The sequence below is a fragment of the Echinops telfairi genome, unplaced genomic scaffold (genome assembly GCF_000313985.2).
Source record: "Echinops telfairi isolate 266 unplaced genomic scaffold, ASM31398v2 ScPeMD7_15;HRSCAF=58, whole genome shotgun sequence".
Classification (NCBI taxonomy): domain Eukaryota; kingdom Metazoa; phylum Chordata; class Mammalia; order Afrosoricida; family Tenrecidae; genus Echinops; species Echinops telfairi.
Window position 1 is genome coordinate 8,393,721 of NW_022103912.1, and position 13,048 is coordinate 8,406,768.

Genomic DNA, 13,048 nt, shown 5'->3' on the forward strand with positions numbered 1-13,048 from the left:
AGGATATATCTAGCAATTGATTACAGAACTAAACTGAAAAGTTGTGACCTGCCACTTCTATCTCTTGCTGTCTTGAAATAATTACTATGTCGAATGCCATGATCTTCTCTGTCAAACAGTACTATGTCGAATGCCATGGTCTTCTGTCAAGCAGTACGATGTCGAATGCCATGGTCTTCTATGTCGAATGCCATGGTCTTCTGTCAAAAGCAAGTGGCTGTGCTAGGTGACACTGAATCAGTTCCAAGTAGTGGAAGGGAACACGACCTGGTCTTGCGCCATTCTGGCAATCCTTGCTGTGTTCGGTCCCACCGCTACCGTAACTACCAGTCATTTCCATGTGGCTCTCGCTCTTTACTGATCCCTTTACGTTACCAAGGTGGATGTACTGCCCCAAGGACTGGTCTCCTGACAACATCTCCAAAGCACAAGGCAAGGTCTCACCATCCTCACTTAAGGTGCCTTCTGGCTGGACTTCCAAGATAGACTTGTGTCTCAAGAATACTAAAATGTTGTTAGATGATGTCTCCTATTTGAGACTTTAAGAAGACACTTCCTTCTTCCCAAGGAAAAGTGCTCAGAACCACTCCGTTCATGCTTCTTGTACCCTGAAGAATAACAGTGTAACGGCTTTCCCTTTATAAAGGTGAAGCCAGTAGGGAACGAGTACCGAGTACCGTTTAGACCAGCCAGTCATACTTTGAGACATGCCAGGGCTCAGGTGAATGCAACAAACGAGGGCGAGTCAAACTTATTGGTCGTAGGGTTCCAGTTCATAACGCACTACTTTACTTCAAACATGGTTTAACGTGTCTCTGCAATCAGCCGTCGATGGCTGCAGACCCATTTTCTCAGAACTGTATGTCTAACTCTTCTTAGAGCATCTTCAGAAAAAAACTGCAAACAATACAGTGAATTCCACGGTGGTCTAAACAAGGTGGAGAGGTTAGCTTAGAAAGTTATGATTTTAGAGGGGAGAGGGGAGTGTCCCTAAATTAAGTTTTGATAGATTTTCTTGAAAGACACATGCCGTGGTAGTTATATAATCTGTTGTCAATTTGGATTCTGGGAACTCTGGTATTTCCTCCGTGGAGGTGGAGACACACTCTCACTGCTCACTCCCTGGGAGACACTGCAGCTGACAAGGCACACGGAACCAAGCTAGTTTCCCTGAGCTGGAGGACCCACATGGAGACCCCTGCCAGTGCTGAGATGTTTACAATGCCACTGGATCCACAAGACTTTCCACCCACTGGCCTGTGACCGGCCTGCATTCAGCATCATTGCGTGTGTTCCATGAGTCTGAAGAGGACTTTATAAATTGATATCGGACATATGGGCTAATACCAGACTTATGGACTTGATGTGGACTGGGATGTTTTCTCAATATTTACTTGCTCTTGTATATAAAGCTCTTTCTTATACACATATGAGTGGTGTCTACGAATTTGTTTCTCTAGTCAACCCAGACTAATAACTGGGTTAGTTACTTCCTAATTCACAGAAGACCCACTGTATCACTGGAAAGTCTTCCAGAATCACTGGAATCTGAATCAAAAACCTCGCCAATTTCATTGACAGGCCATGGTTAGAGGGTGAAAGAACTAATGTGCTTGTTGGCCTGGAAGAATCACAAATTCAAATGCTTGCTCTGTGTACTCTTTTTGAAGAAAAAAAAAAGTAAACATTGCCTCGGGAAAGTTCAATCCAATACCAAAGAGTTGCTGGTGGGGGTTAAAGTTCTTGCTACAAGCTCAGCAGAAGCCTGTAAATTATGAGCATCGTCTAGCATAATAATGTCCCAATAGGATAAGAGAGAGACGAGAAAACAGTACCAAGTCATTTAGAAAAAATACACCACATACCATTCAACACAGTCTAAGAAAAAAAATGCTAAAATATCCAAATCTGTTCTGGCTGCAAAATGTGCATTAAACTACACCAAACTGAACATTTCTGCTGCCTATTATGCTTGCATTTCAACCTTAGCTACATCATCTAAGTTTTTCAGCAAATACTTTTTTAAAGACAGCAGCCTGTCCCCAATATGTTTCCAAACGTCATCAACATGATCATCATCAGTAAATTTTATAGTTTGTTTCCTCCATCCTTACATTTTTCCCCATCGAATCTCCATGTACCTACCACAAGTATACTATTTCAAGGTCTTGAGGAAGACCAGTAGCAACTGCTATGTCAAGTGCTGTAAGCCTCACATAAACGTATACAGCACTCCACCTAAGCACTAGAAAACCAGAAAACAAGCCTTCCCAAAAAAACCACTGCCATCCAGTCAACTCCAACTCACAGCAAACTTTAGGGCCCTTGTGGGTTTCCAAGACTGTAAATATTTCAGGGAGTAGAAAGCTTCAATCGAAGAGCTGACTGTATAACCCACTATGTCATCTAACAAGTCTTAGATTTTATAATTGGATTGGTAAAGGTTTAAGAATGGTTTATCAGGCTGAATCAGGCTGAACATGATAATGGGAAAAGAGGAAAGTAAAAGAAAACAAAGGGAAGAACTGGGAGGCAAAGGGCATTTATAGAGGTCTAAATACAGACATGTGCATATGTGAATACGTTTATATATGACAATGGGGAAATAGATTCATGTGCATACATTTATAGGTTTAGTACTAAAGTAGCAGAACACTTTGTTCTATTAAACTGGCATTCCATGATGCTCACCTTCCCGACACAATCACTGAAGACAAAGCGGGTGCATAAGTAAATGTGGTGAAGAAAGCTGATGGTGTCGGGCTATCAAAAGATATAGCGTCTGGAGTCTTAAAGGCTTGAAGAAAAACAAGTGGCCATCTAGCTGTAAAGCAACAAAGCCCACATGGAAGAAGCACACCAGCCTGTGTGATCATGAGGTATCGATAGGATCAGGTATCAGGGATCAAAGAACAAAAAAAATTGTATCATTGTGAATGAGGGGGAGTGTGGAGTGGACACCCAAAGCCCATCTGTAGGCAACTGGAGATCCCTTTACGGAAGAGTCGCGGGGAGGAGACCTGGGTGCAGTGTAGGACCAATAAAACATACAACTTTCCTCTAGTTCTTTAATGCTTCCTGCCCCACTATCATGATCCCAATTCTACCTTACAAGTCCGGCTAGACCAGAGCAGGTAGACTGGTACACATAAGAGCTGGAAACACAGGGAATCCAGGACAGATAAACCCCTCGGAACCAATACTGAGAGTAGTGACACTAGCAGGGCAAGGGAATGGGTGGAGGAGAAGAAACAAACAATGATCTACACATTAATTATCAAGGGCTCATGAAGGAGGGAGGGAGGGGGAAAATGAGTTGATACCAAGGGCTCAAATAAAAAGAAAATGTTTTGAGAATGATGATGGCAACAAATATACAAATGTGCTTGACACAATGGATGGATGTATGGATTGTGATGAGTTGTACGAGCCCCCAGTAAAATGGTTACAAAAAAAAAGAATGGTTATCATGCTCTAATTAAAATAAGGGGTGTATAGCTACAATTACAGTATTAAGTGTCTAATACTTTTCCAAAGAATGTTAACATTCAGCTAGATACTCATCAAAAACTCTTTGAGATGAAACAGGTAATACAAGGTTCAGAAGGGTTAGGAAAGGAGTAGAAATAGGAAAAGCAAAGGAAGGAGTTGCAATCAAAGATATCAAACAAAATGCACATGAATTGTCTAACAGAAAATTGATCTGCTCTGTAAACCTTCATGCAATTCACAAATTTTTTAAAAATGAAAAATTTGTCTCTAACTCTAAATTCATTTTAAAATGGACTTTGCAAAATAAACACCCATCAATAAAAACTAAGACCAAACATGAAGCATACTTCTTCAGTTGACCTTGAAATTTATTAAACATTCCTAGGCCTTTCAAGGACCACTGTAAACCCCCAAGAGAGCATGGCGCTAGAGCTTTCAAGACGGCCAGAGATCTAGTCAAATCCCACTTCAGAAAATTCCTCATCCGGAATTAAGTCTCTGGTGTTCTGGGTAGAATGTCAGTGTTTTATTTTTTTAGGCACAAACTTAATGTGACGTTACCTACATGAATTCAGTATTATTTTGGCAAACTGTTTAAGGGAGCAAAGGCAGTACCACCTGATTCCCACTGTTTGTAGACTTTGAGGAGTCCCCTCCTCACTAATATGCAACTGCAACAGAAATAATCGCAACTGCAAAGGAGCAACAACTTTAGTCTTGTAGTGTGTTTGGGGTTTGAACCCACCACGGAGCTTCTTAGGGGAAAGACTTACCCAGCAATTTAATTCCATAAAGATCACAGCCAAGGAAACTCTCCGCGCAGTTCAGCTCCGAACTGCCAGGGGGAACCCCAATGAAATGGAGGGCACCGAACAAGGCACAGAGGCTGATTCAGAAACCGCTGACTGGGTGTCCACGGGGATTCCACAAAGAATGTAACTACTGCAAACACGGAGAACCAAATCTGTACTCTAGTTTCAAAATGAAAAACAAAAATGAATCAGCCATCAAATTCAATTCCTGAACCACAACTGCTATGTGTCATGCAGCACACAGAAAGACACTGGAATTAGCACATGGAAATAGATTTCATTCTTCAACTGTTACTGGATGTTAAGGAAGACCTTCTGGAGCATGCAAAATGCTAACCTGAAACCATACTACCACTTTTTAACAACTTCCACCATCTATCACTGGAGTTTTCCCTCAGAGCAATACCCATCTTCCCAATGGAAGTTCTAAGACCTCTCATCATTTCTGGAGCAAATATCCACCATTCCTCTTTTCAGCATCTCATTAGCTTCTAGGCTCAGACAGAAAAAGGACTCCTCTTCACATGGCTTGGCACCGTGGCTCAAACAACGGGCTCAAGTATAGCAACAAGTGCAGTGCAGGCCCCGCCAAGCGGGCAGCATTGCTCACTCGCTCTTGTCCAGGGCCCCAGAGTCGGAATGACTTGTCAGCACCAGACCAGTGCTACCAGGGTGCGTGCAGAACACGTGCACCAGGAGGCAGTCAGGAGCTGACTCTAGGATCCCATCTGACAATGTACAGGAATCGGGGGTTAGGTTCCGAACCACCACCAGGGAGTTTTGTGGTAAAGCAAGTTACATGAGTTTTTGTTTCCTTCCCAGTGCACCCAAAAGTTAAGCTTCCACGAACTAGACTGTAGGCTGCGATGCAGTGAGCAGCATTATGAAAAAGTCTGGCAAACTGGGGAAAGTATCGCAGACACCCAGCGTGAGCACGTGCTGTTGAAAACCCAGGCCAGTAGGGTTGCCTGCCATAAGCCTTCAGTTTCTAGAAAGCAAGGCATTCCCCACACAGGTCATGTAAGTCAGCCTTAGTGTTCCCAGGAAGTAAAACGGGAGTTCTGACTCCGGTCCTGAGTTGCAGTGTAACATGAAAAAGGTAGGTCATCTAAAGTGATCTAAAAGGTAAAGAGGCACTCAGGAATAATCACATGACTCAACCAATACTTCAAATTGTTTTTTCAATTGCTACTTTTTCTAAATCATTCCGTTTTGTCTTGTCTTTCTTTGTATTGCTCATGTGACCAAGGGGGCATTAATAAAATCCTTAACGCTGCCAAATTTAATTTCAGCTTCTCTGTGACCTGTGCATCAGTTGAGCTGGGGCATGGCATGAAGGAGAGCAAGACAACCAGAGATTGTGTACTTCTTAAAATCCTGTGAAGACCAAGCCCTCACCATTGTCACCGAGTTAATCTCAACTCCAGGAACCTCCATATGCCACCAAGTGGGCCCGCCCCACAGGGTTTTCTGGGCTGTGCTCGGTATGAAGGCAGAGCGCGCCAGTCCCATCTTCCTCAGAGCTGGCGAGGGAGTTGACCCTGCCAACCTGTGGGTTAGCAGCAATTTGTCACCCACTTGCCCCGCTCAGACTACTTGGTTTGGACAAAGAACTTCCTCTCAGCGTAGCATGTGTTGTGCCAGCTTCACACAGCTCCTTGATGATAACGGTACAAGTCAACTGCACGTTCTACATAAACACCGTCTCGCTGAAATACTCTAAGACACAGGATTCCTTAGTTGAATGGGAGGATGTTTCACTCCGCATTTTGCTTCTATCTCAGTATACATGTCTTCTAGTTAGTATACTTAGTAGCCATTAGCTTGATTTGGGAACCTGGGCACTACAGAAGGCTACAAGAGGTGCCTAGGCCAGATAATTATGAACCAGAAAAGGCCAGGGAATAGCGATGACCAGAGTCCAGAAAATAAGGAGCCTGCTGGCCTTTATTACTGACAGCACAACACGCACAGGATCAGCAGTGCTCCACTCACAGTGGCAGGATTAAGCTCTTAAACTATAAACTATCTCTTCAATGTTACAAATAATCTGGTACTATCCTTAGGCTTACCTGAGAGAAGAAAGTTCTATTTAGATATATTTGCTAAAACCATTCTCTTGAAAATAAGTATAGCATAAAGATCAAGATAGCCTATTATCTCCTATTATCTAAAAGTATTTTTTAGAAATATCTCTAAGAACCATTAAGATCTTCCATAAGTTTCTGTCTGTTGAAGCACTTTGAGAAACAAACCCAAAACTTGTATTTGGGCCCTTGAATAGATAACTACCTACCTAGTCTCTTATCAGAGAGAACGGTAGATCAGAAGGGGTGATTGCTTGTAGGGCATGCCACGTATTAATGCTTAAGAGTTAAGTTGTGAAAGCTTGCTTCTTAAAGAGAAGGCATCAAGTTGGATGACAATCAATTATTTTAACTGTGTCCATTAATCTTCAACAGATCAAACCTTGCCTATTAAGAGAGAGAGGATTAGCCCAGGGGTCCTCAAACTTTTTAAACGGCGCCGGTTCATTGTCCCTCAGACCACTGGAGGGCCGGACTATAGTTTTTAAAAAAAAAAAAACTATGAACAAATTCCTGTGCACACTGCACATATCTTATTTTGAAGTAAAAAAACAAAACAGGCAAAAACACCCAGCAGGCCAGATAAATGTCCTCGGTGGGCCGCATGTGGCCCGCAGGCCGTAGTTTGAGGACCCCCGTTAGATGCATCTTTCCTATTACAAATTAATCAATAGAAATGGTTAGATTAGATACATAACTCATAGAAACGGCACTGTTAATCTAGTGTAACACCTCTACCTTATATATAAACTGAATCCAGGGTCAGAGAAGTAAAATAACTTTTCCAAGATTACATAAATAGACCTCTCATGTTTTAAAAACAACAACCAAACTAAAGTCAAAGTTGAGGGCCTTACCAATGATTAAAACCAGAATGAAAACGTAATCGCTGGTCTCAGCTTGGCGCTTTCCCAATGCACCGCAAATACCTCATCTTGAATGTGTATTTGATTCATCTGGGCCCCCCTATAACCAAATGTATAGTATACATACAACCAAAATTGCTCTAAACTGAAGAAATAGCATAGAAATCGCAGGATCCATGTAAGGAAACAAGAGCGATATTTCTATTACACTGCAACTCCCTTTTCTAAAAGTAGACTCACAGGACATCAGGAGCCACACAAGAAAGGTCAAAACTTATTTCCCCAGATAATAAGCTTAAGCTTTCGCTTTTGACACCCTCGTGCTCATATTCACCGGTTAAGAACATCTTTATATAAACATGTGTGAGACTGTAAACACGCGAGAGTATTCATTTGCTACTCAATCATCCTTGGTGGAAACACATTTTAACAATACAGGTAACACTTGACAGGGCTAGGAGAGGAAAAAAAATCTTCAATGTTATCAATTCAGTTTTGTATCAAAAGCTATTTGAAAAAGCAAAGTGCAGAAGAGTATAAACAGTAAGCCTCCATTTTGACACAAGAAGGAAGCAATATACATTTCTAAATACACAGATTGTTACAAAAACATGTAAGACATTGCTAATAAAAGGAAACAGTCAACAATGATGAGAAAATCCTGGGGTAGTGAAAAAAACCTACGTTTCCCTAGTCTTTGGTACTGTTTGCTTTGCTGACGATGTGCATGGAATTTAAGTATCAGAAGGAGACTCTGATACTACAACTACTGCTATAGGAGAGGCTTCAGTCAGCTCAAACCCAATTCAGAGTCATGCCACTGTTTAGTAAAAACTCAATATCCAGATTCACTCTAAGTGAAACCCAAAGTTTACACCCAGATTTCTATCTTTACAGAAAACAAAAGCATTCCAACTGGTCCTGAAGTATTCTAATCTCGTAACTTTAAGGGATAATGGAGTTCAGGTGTTCACAGATACTGCTATATAAGTTCTAAGACACTAAGAAAATCAAATAGTCAACAATTCTTTTAGAATAAAGATGAAAATGTAAAGGGGCAAAGAAACTAGGTTAATGAAAAGTGAAAAATCAGATTGGAAATGATAACATTCATTCACTGTAAAGAATGTAACCAATGTAAATGAACAATTTGTGTAGAAATTGCTGACTGGGAGCATAAACTGCTATGTAAACATTTACCCAAAATATAATGAAATGTTACAAAACCACAGTAAAACATTATTTTTTAAACCTATAAATCTCTCCCATTGTAGTCTTCTATAAATAAGGGGCAACAATTTCAATCCACAAGAAATTTTCTACTAAACACATTAGAGAGGTCTGAAAGGATCCCACTATTCCAACAAGAAAGAAATCACATCAAATATACAAACACAAAGTAGAATTACATTGTTTAAAAAAAAAAAACATTAGAAAAGGTAATTCAGTTTTAATTTATTTTCACTTTTTCTTCATGATCCAGATATTTTAAAAATGCAAAGAAAATCAACTTTCCATGATATGTCAGGGACTGGCACTAAAAAAAAAAAAACCAAAAAACTCAAACTGCAAATGAGTTATACAAATGAAAATATCAAATGGAGATCCAGTTATCAAAATGAAAGCACTCAACATATTAAAAGTTCACAATTATTTGTATAGAGTACATTAAAAATTCAACTTGCTAACCAACTGTTGTGATTTTAAAGAACTATTGCAGAAGTTTGAAGAAAAGAGACTTATTAGTTAACTTATAAAGAGATTGAAGAGCTTGAAACAAGTATTAAAAAGAAATTTGTGCCTTTATTAGAGCAGTGTTAGGCTTTAAATATACCGATTTTGATCACCAAATTATCGTTTGTTTGTTTGTTTTAATAAGAAATGATACTACAGAACTGCAATACTGGTCCAACAACAGTCTTGTTTTTTCGTGTAAAGGAAGAGAGAGAATCTGAGTAATCAGAAAGCACTAGCAGGCATCAGTTAATCCAAGAGACTAGCTTCTTAGTTCCCAAGCACTTGCCAAGAAAACCACGGGGCGAGGGTGGAGGGAAGTGGAAGCAATTCATAGTAACTGGAATCCCATGAGTATGTGTGCCAAGTCTCATGAGGTTATTATTTTCTTAATTTATCCTTTTCTTGGTCACTTTTATTTCCTCAAATACTACAGTTTTTCTTTGACTTTTTTCCTCAAAGTATAAAAAGTATGAAATATAAACAAGCTCTTGCACTGTACACTTAGAAGTGTACAATTCAAACATTATAGAGCTATCTACATACTGATAAATCCCATCAAATCTTGGATAATTCAATAATATACAAAATATCAGGGCACAGAAAGAACTAAAACCCACTTCTTTTGTGACACATAAATTCAAATATTCAATCTAAAGAAAAACACTTAATCATTTTGGCTTTCCTCTACGTTCGCATGATGATACACTTATTAAAATATTCCTGTATAATTACGTTTGGTCTTATTATTTCAAGTCAGGTTTAAAACCTCAAAACCAGTCCTCCAGACAAAACAGGCAATCAGAAAGATGATCTCTTCCCCACCTCCCTAGCCCCAGTAACGCTGACGTCAGCTTTACGACATGACTCCAAACACTGGATTGTGACGGCAAATGCTGGGCCCGATCTCCTCATAATCCTTTTTGGTGTGGCACACTTGGTAGAACTCGGGCTGAGGGGTAAGAGAGAAGTCAGAAGCCTGCTCCTTTCCAATACGTTTTTAAAATCAATGCTTTTCTTAGGCTAAATCTAAAGTGTTTTTTTAGTAGCCCATACTCATTGAAGGCAGATAAGCTTAAGAAATTCCAGTAACCAAGAGTTAAGTTCAGCTATAAATCCCTATCAGAACTGAAATGATCACATTCTCATGTCCCTCTTACATACGCCCCCAAACCACCTGCTCCTCTGCCCTGGGCCTATGACAGTTTGAGGTATGGAAGGTGATTCTTAAGTCTTAAAAGGCTATTCTGCTGGGGCTTTCTCATAATGTGCATCAGAGCAATAACCTATAGAGGAGTAACCCAAAGTCCAAGAAACCATTCCCAGTCATGGGTAACTTTCCTCTGTACCCAGACGATTCTGTGTCTACTTTATCACCTCATTTCTCTAAAGGCAAAAGTACAAACCCACCTAAGCTATGCAGCACAACTGAAGATGACTACAATTACTAAAGAGTATCCTTTCCACCTTCTGATTTTAGATTGTTTAAAGCTCAAGGTTACACAGTTAGTCAATAAACCGGATAAAAGCTCCTTCCTTTGAATACTGTGTGCATTACCAGAACAAAGTACCAATGATGGTAGAACATCTTTTAAAGAAGCTGTTAAGTTGTTCTGATTTGAGGAGATTTAGAATATTCACACTCTGCAAAAAGTTAACTTTTAGCTTTAATGCCTTTAAATATTTACACAGAAAACAGGGCTTGCTCACGCCTGTACTACAAGGTTAAAATAATTTTCTCTGCAAGTAAACTTAAACACAGTATAAAATGCTCAACTTGAAAAATGTCTAGAAAACTAAAAATAGGATCATCAACTGATTGCTACTTTTTAATTTTTTATGTGTACAATCTTAAAACATTTCTACTCTTAATATTTAGGTGGAATTTAGAAGAAACTTCCTGTTCTAAATTCCCTAAGTACTGAAGGAATTTCTTCTATATTAAAATAAAAAGTCCAACTTTAAAGTTTCATCCCACTTACCGTGGAAGCCAACATTGACCCTCCAAACCAGACTGCATATCGCTGCATGTGATGTGTAATGACTTGTACATCGATAGGCTTTGGCTAAAAAAGGAATACAATGTGAATAGTAAATTCAAATAACTGTGTATTATCATTTCACATTAAATTAACTCCAAAAACCAAACTTCCGGCCACTGAGTAGGTCAGCCTAGAATTGTCCCTATGGGTTTTGGGACTCTTTTTCTCATGGAATAGCAGGTGGTTTCAAACTGCTGACCGTGTTGTTAGAAATACATAAAAATACTTACACTAAATTAAAAGATAAAACTGAGACCTAACCGAGATGGGAGAGGGAAGGAACACTGTGGAGAGGTGAGAACAGAATAGCATGGCCACAGGGGACTAACACCAAGTACACAGAGTGTACATTTTGAATTTTAGAACCATGTTAATAGTTCACTCTAAAATTTAAAAAAATAAACAAAAATGTAAAAGAAGGGAGTGGATGGTACAAAATGGATTACTACAGAAACAGATCATACTAGTTCTTTTTTTAATGAGCACAAGTACAAGTAGGGGACTTGTAAACACAGAATCTTGATCATATTGTCTTCCTACTAAAGATAAAACCTAAGCAAATATTATAATCAAGGTAGTAGTACTATTTCAAAGTAGTATTAATAATTCTGAAACATATACTCTGGAATTGAACAAAACATAAAAAGATACAATGAGTCATGAAACTCAGTTTACTTGCTGTCAGACAAGAGAGTGACATATATGTAAGGAAGACTAAGAATGGAACTTTGCTGGTGTGGAACTAGAGGCATCGGATAATTCGTAATTGTTCACCCATACGGTAGAGAACGATATACAGTTGTGCGCACACACCGTCTATTTTCTAGCTGTGTGCTGAGAAGAGTAATGAGAGTAAAGAGTAACGAGCGGCAGCAATGAGAATACCTACTATCCACAACCTGGTTTCTTAAGAGCATTCTCCACTGAAAGAACAAAGAGGCTCTGAGGAAAAGTAGCTGATTCCAGAGGCTGAGCAGAGAAGATGCAAGAAAACCATGGGATGCAGTGGGGCCAATCACAGCGTGTATCTACCGAGAGCAGTGCACTCAACAGGACACGGCTCTGTGGTATTGCGCCCCAAAGTGCTTAATGCGATCTAATCACGAGGAACCACCAAGCAACCCCAAGTGTGGAACATTTAATAAAATCAATGTCCTGTGGACCTTTCAAAAATGTTAATGACATGAAAGTTTTAAAAAGTACCGATTTCTCTAAACTGAAGTAGCCTAACAAGTGAAACATATAACAAGCCTATCGCTTTTGCTATAAACGGACGAAAATGAAACAGATTGAATTGGGTCTACAGTTATAAAACAGTATTGTACAGAAATTAATTTCATGATAATTATAATGTTTTTTGAAGAAATCACAGGCTAAAATATTTATGGGTAATGGAGCATATTTAAATTTTACTTTCAAATAGCTAATTAAAATTTTTTATGGTTATGTGTGTGCATGTACTTACAAAGTTAGAATGAAAAGGCAAACATTATATTAATATTTTGCCTTGCAACAAAAACATGCACTTTTTGACTAGAATGATTTATTATCTACTTAACATATTTACAAACTATTAAGATAATCAATTTACGTCAATCTAAGTGTTCTAGTAAAAACCTAATTATAGCATGCACTACTTAATTTCCTATCATCAAAAAACAGGTTTACTTGATCACAGTTTAGGTCAGCTGTCATGCAATTCCTTAAAAAAGCAGCAAACGCTTATACTTTTCAAATTGAAACCAAGGTGATTCTTGAGCAACATCTTCTGAATGAATGATTTGCTTTAATATTCCACATTTAGCAAGGGTAAGAGATCACATTTATTTAAAATTTGTCTCATAAATATAGAAAACAGATTATTTGAGAGCTAAAATGAATAATTTTGATTTTTTTGGATAGCAAGCCCCAAGGTCTAAGACATATCGCATATACTCGAGTATAAGCCAACCTGAATATCAGCCGAGGCACCTAATTTTACCACAAAAACTGCATTAGGAATGTGCTGAAAAACT

The 13,048-nt window shown here is 39.1% G+C and overlaps 1 protein-coding gene across 1 annotated transcript in view; it reads right to left on the reverse strand.

Annotated features, from left to right (window-relative positions):
* Window positions 1-8,692: 8,692 nt before the first annotated feature.
* Window positions 8,693-13,048, reverse strand: part of ACTR3 (actin related protein 3) — a 43,016-nt gene continuing 38,660 nt past the window's right edge. Inside the window, exons 10-11 of the mRNA XM_004711894.2 lie at window positions 10,974-11,057; window positions 8,693-9,943 (exon numbers count right to left, since the gene is read on the reverse strand). Of these exons, the coding sequence (XP_004711951.1) occupies window positions 9,848-9,943; window positions 10,974-11,057 (180 nt within the window). The 3' untranslated portion in view covers window positions 8,693-9,847. The remainder of the gene's footprint in view (window positions 9,944-10,973; window positions 11,058-13,048) is intronic.